We start from the raw sequence: 5,286 nt of genomic DNA, 5'->3' as shown, positions 1-5,286 counted from the left end.
CATATTCTAACTTGATTTCCCCTCATGGGAAAAACCAACCGTGGTAATAACGAGAAGTTTCTAGGGAGTGAGATAGCGAGAATTTAAAGACTTCGCATAAGAAAGTGTCATATTCTAACTTGATTTCCCCTCATGGGAAATTTTAATTGACCATCTAAGAAAATTTGAGAGTGGGAATATCAAACATGTTGATACGTGGGAAAAATCAAATGTTATCCATATGGGTATTAAAAAAATTCCCATATGAAATTGTCATATATAAAACCAATTTTGCCATGGGAAAAACCAACCCTCTATTTGGGAATGTCAACTTTACAGTGCGTTTTTGGAAGTGCAATCCTTCTTTGAGAAGGGAAAATATGCGTGAAAAGAAGCCTTCCAATTGGGAGAATGTCCAAAAGTAGGTTCGTCATTTGCGCCTGATAATTGCAATCAGGTGATCCACGGATAGATTTTTGGCAAAGTTAGCCTTGTCCGCCGCAATCCTTTGTAGTCTCTTGAAAAGTTCGGTGGTCCTCTCCACCCCTAGGTGTGCTTCCACCATCGGCCCTATCATACTCTTCATCGCAGTCGCAATGTACTTTCCTAACTCACCTGGATCGCTCACTAGCCGCTCTAGCTCTTGCTTTGGAAGAATGTCTCTGCCCTCCAAGACTTCTATGTCGAGTAACTCGAGCTGTGGTACGTCTTTTAATGCCAGCTTCAGCTCGATGGGATGACAAATATACTGTGGGACATTGAACATGTCTCTTTCGGAAGCAGCTATCAGGCCCTGCTTTAACACCAGAATAATAAACTTTTTATCAGGTCTAAACGACACCAATCTTCTTGTCAGTGACAAAGAGACACCTGATCCCGAATCGCTCCAATGAACTTCAACAAGGCGAATAAATCGTATGTATGGAAGTTTTATTCAAACACACATTATAGCTAGAAAACCTACGGTTGCTACATACAGCTTGGATAAGAGACCGATATCAACTAAGCATCGAGATCAATATATTGATATAGCCTGTCATTTCAACAATGCCGTACTAAGATCTCGTGCAAGTTTGCCATGTACCTCAGACACCATCTCGTGCCAGGTAGTTTCGAAATAGTCACACCAAATATCTGTGTGTGGAGAATACGATCCCTTTGGATGTTCCTCTGGTCGGCAAAGGAACAACAAGAACATTATTCCACCATTCGCCATTTCGTGCGCTCTGCAGTTGAGAAAGCTCTTAACATCAGATTGAAACTGTTGTGCGTAAGCTTCTGCAATCTTAGGCCTTTCACTGTGGATCCAAATGTGGCCGCCGTTCCACGCAGGAGATGTTTTATCGATAACAGACGGAGGCACCTGCACAGTGCTATGAAGGCCATTTCAGATAGGGAGCGGACTTTGCTGTAAACGAAGAGAAAATACTCTCATCTATACAGTACATCTGTTGTAGCTTTTTGACACAAATTAAAAGAAAAGCAATCCGTTGTAGGCGTCGTACCCGAGAAAGCCAGTGCAACGCGTACGCGCAAATTACAAAATGTAGGCTCCCCTTTGGCATCAGGCGGCCGTAAAACGATCCAGGAACGCCAGCCGCGTACAAGTTCGGATGAATCTCTATCTCTGGCTCTGTGTCAATGGGCATTAGCAGAGAGGGCCAATCCAGTGTCTTGAAAAGACTATTGAAGTCATTCGACGGGAGATCCGAGAAAAAGTACTGAACCTCAGGAGCCATGCCGCCAGAGGAAGCGTAATTGTGGACGATACGCGTAACGACGAAGGAAGCGTAATCAAGGGTATTGCGGCCAAAAGAGCAACCGAAGTCTGCGATGCGAAGGATGGGCAGAGCAACAGGAGGGAGGGAAGAGGAGAGGTGCTCGATGGCGTGAGAGAGGCGAGGCTTGGCGAGAGCATGGAAGCTGAAGTTCTGGAACTGCGAAGAGCGAGCGTAGCTAGAATCGCCATCTCCACCCTCCATGGACGGGAGCTTGCAGAGGGCATTCTCTTTGGAGGAGGCCATTATAATTAGACTATAGCTATAGAATTGTTTCACGCAACCAGCTTAATGTTGCTGAGCATCTTCTTCATCACGCTCATCTTTAAAGCCTTCTCTTTAAAAGAAAAAAACAAGGTGAAAAATATAAATGATGAAAATCATTCATAAGTCCTGCCCAGATCCAAAATAAGGAAAAAGAAGTTGAATTGGATGGACAGCATGGAAAAGAGGGAGAAAAGGTGGTGAGAGAGAGAGGGGGGGGAGAGCGATAGAGAGAAAGTAGAGAAAAAAGTGGAGAAATTTAAGGGATAAAAGTAGCAAGTGGAACTTGCACCAATCATCAAAAAGACAAAAAATAAACCTCAAAATTATGAATTTTCCCTTTGGGAAGGAAACAATCACTCTACTAAAGCCTACCCTCACAAGGCAGGCAAAAAATAACAATAATAACAATTATAACAAGAAAGAGGGAATCTTACCAAATTTAGCCATTGGCCCAATATAGAAACTCAAAAAAAAAAACTCACAAGGACTCAGGAGGAGAACCAACCAAAGAGTCATGTCCTTTCTCCTCTCCTCTCATTTTGACTACATGCAAGAGAAACCTCAACTGAGTGGGATAAAAGCTGATAGGCAATTCTAAAGAGATAAGACATGGAATGCTTTTAGAAGAAACGAAATTCGTAATCCCATCACATTGTAAATTCACAACACAAAGCAACTATAGACGCGTTTGGTAGACGTGCAAAATAGCGGGCGCGTCTATAGGCATCGCTTGAGTAGAGGAATTACGGGCATGTCTAATAGCGCGTCTAACAGCTCGTCTATTTGCACATGTATTAACACGTCTATTTACGCGTTTAAACTGAGAAAATACGGGCCCGTCTAACATTGCATTTATCAGCGCGTCTATTTGCACATGTATTAACACGTCTATTTGCACGTCTAAACTGAGAAAATACTGGCCCGTCTAACATTGCATTTATCAGCGCGTCTATTTGTGCGTGTATTAGGACGTTTATTTGCAAGTTTACACTGGGAGTTAGATGCGTATTTAGATGCAAACCAGAGAATACAGAAAGTGAGATTTTGGTGTACATCATTGCTTTCCAAACATTGCCCATGATTACCAAAGCACATAATTTTAACAAAAACATCAATGCTTTTTTGCAAGCCCACATATACAAGAATTAAGTGAGGTGAGGAGAATGAGACAATATGTAAAATAGTTTTGCCAATATCAATGATGGGCTACGGTTCAATCTCATCCTCAATGAGATCAACCCTTGCCAAACTATCTACTTCAAAATCCAAACAAGTGTTTAGATCTACAAATACATTCAACCCACTACTACTTGTGCTACTCATGTGCTCATCGAAATCAGCATTACCAATGGTAGGCTCGTGTTCATGGATAATGGCCTCAATATCTATATCTCCTATCTCATGATCATCCTCCTCTCTCGTATAACGGTCATCATTACGTCCATGGCCATGATCATCCTCCATATGCTCCATATTAGTAAATGTACTATACATCACTTTGGAACGTGGCATAATAGGTATGACATGCCACCATCTATTATTATCTACCCTCGGGGGGGTCACTCATCATATGTAACCCTATCATGTGAGTTCAACAAAAGGATATTTTTTATTTCTAAAATTTACAGAAATAAATATACATAAGGGACTATTTAAAATAGTTTTGGAAAAAATTTACAGATTTGTATAGAAAAGGGGTATATTTTATTAATGAAAAATTTACACAGATAAGGGATTTTAGAAATGTGCCTTGAACGCACGTGGTATAGAGGGTTTATACACAGTGAACCCCCCGAGTATCTACCATTGGTTGATAGACAACCTAATTCAAACACAAATACAATCATGTTATTTTTCTTGCATCAAATATTTAAAAGCCAGTATTTTTATATGTGTGCACAGTACCTGTTCACATTGTTATGGTAGTACTAGTGTGTCCTTTCTACTTTGCCAAAACTTTGTGGAGTCAATAGTTACAAAGCCACTTGCATGGTGTTTGATTGTTGCATTAGGGCCTCTTTCCACCACGTCCTTAAACCACTTTACATCCAAAACATACACAAAGAAGCGTCAAAAGTCAAGCTTAATAATATCTTGGATTATGCCACAATAATCATCCATGGCTCCATTGGCTCCCTCAAAGCTAGCAATGATGCCGCAATCTTGTGTGTTTCTCTTATCATCAATCCGTTGTGTTCGAAAATGCTTGCCCTCAGACCATATAGCATTGAACATAGTGCACTACACCAAGAAAAAATCAATTAAATAAGCAATCTAAATTATTGAAAGCTCCTAACTTATGCATAACATTCTATATACCGACCTTGCTCATGCATCCCCTAGCATACTCCCATTCTTCCATTGTGATATGCATCCCCTCGTCTTTCTCTGCTTTCTCCATTTCATCAAGTAGCCAATCCACATGAATATCCTTTGGAAGTGCTCTTAGATACTGAGGGTATGGCACACGAGATCCGTGGTGTGTATGAAAGAGGGCCCTTTCTTCTTGTTTTCTTGCCTTTGCATCCTCGTATCTTGTCACCCATCTTTTCATCACATCACTATTAAGCACGTAATAAAGGTTGATACTATTATGCAACTCCGTGTCTATTACTTTGTTGCGTCCTCTCCCTTGAGGCACAATAGAGGTCATTCTTAAGTCTTCATCATCTCTCCATAGTCGTGGGAGAGAGCTATCCACATCAACAAGAAACTCAGAAATATATACAAGTGACTCTTATACCAACCAACCCTCGGCCATGCTACCTTCGAGTCTTGCATTTTGTCTCACGAAGCCCTTCAAGGTCTTCATCAAGCGCTTGAGGAAGAACAACCATCGTGCATGTATAGTACCACATATAGCAATCTCATCCACCAAATGCACTATAAGATGTAGTTGGCTTGTGAGAATAGAACGTGGAAATGTCTCCTCCACTAAACAAACCACCTCCACTGACATAACTCAAGCATTCTCAAGCATGGTGGGATCTATTTCCTTTGAGCTCACATACTTAGAAATGAAAAAATACAGCATATTAGCAATATGCATTCAAACTTGCATGGAGCATTGATACGCATCATATTTTGTATCATGTAAAGTACCTCACAAGCTCACCCATCTTGTAAATACAATCTTTGACGTCCTTCGATGCACTACGTGAAATGCTAGTAGGTAGTATGAACTGAACCCACAAGGAGGTGGTTGATTAGTTGCTTATAATTATTCACTCACAAATTTGAAAGGAAAAAGATATTATGCACA

The 5,286-nt window shown here is 40.8% G+C and overlaps 1 protein-coding gene across 2 annotated transcripts; it reads right to left on the bottom strand.

Annotated features, from left to right (window-relative positions):
• Positions 1 to 370: 370 nt before the first annotated feature.
• Positions 371 to 1,987, bottom strand: LOC147901785 (indole-3-acetate O-methyltransferase 1-like). Of its 2 annotated transcripts, none has more exons than XM_087374804.1 (3): positions 1,485 to 1,987; positions 1,064 to 1,342; positions 371 to 775 (listed from the first exon to the last, which is right to left on the bottom strand). In XM_087374804.1, exons 1-3 carry the CDS (start codon positions 1,959 to 1,961, stop codon positions 410 to 412), a joined length of 1,122 nt encoding a protein of 373 aa, XP_087230930.1. In that variant the 5' UTR covers positions 1,962 to 1,987; the 3' UTR covers positions 371 to 409. The 2 variants fall into 2 exon arrangements, with proteins under 2 accessions (XP_087230930.1, XP_087230931.1); XM_087374805.1 differs by having other exon boundaries at positions 371 to 772.
• Positions 1,988 to 5,286: the final 3,299 nt, after the last annotated feature.

Source organism: Dipteris shenzhenensis, chromosome 5, assembly GCF_047967505.1.
Source record: "Dipteris shenzhenensis isolate YYH24624 ecotype China chromosome 5, Dip_SZ_1.0, whole genome shotgun sequence".
Classification (NCBI taxonomy): domain Eukaryota; kingdom Viridiplantae; phylum Streptophyta; class Polypodiopsida; order Gleicheniales; family Dipteridaceae; genus Dipteris; species Dipteris shenzhenensis.
Note: the sequence above shows the minus strand (reverse complement) of the source record. Positions and strands in the feature narration are given on the sequence as shown.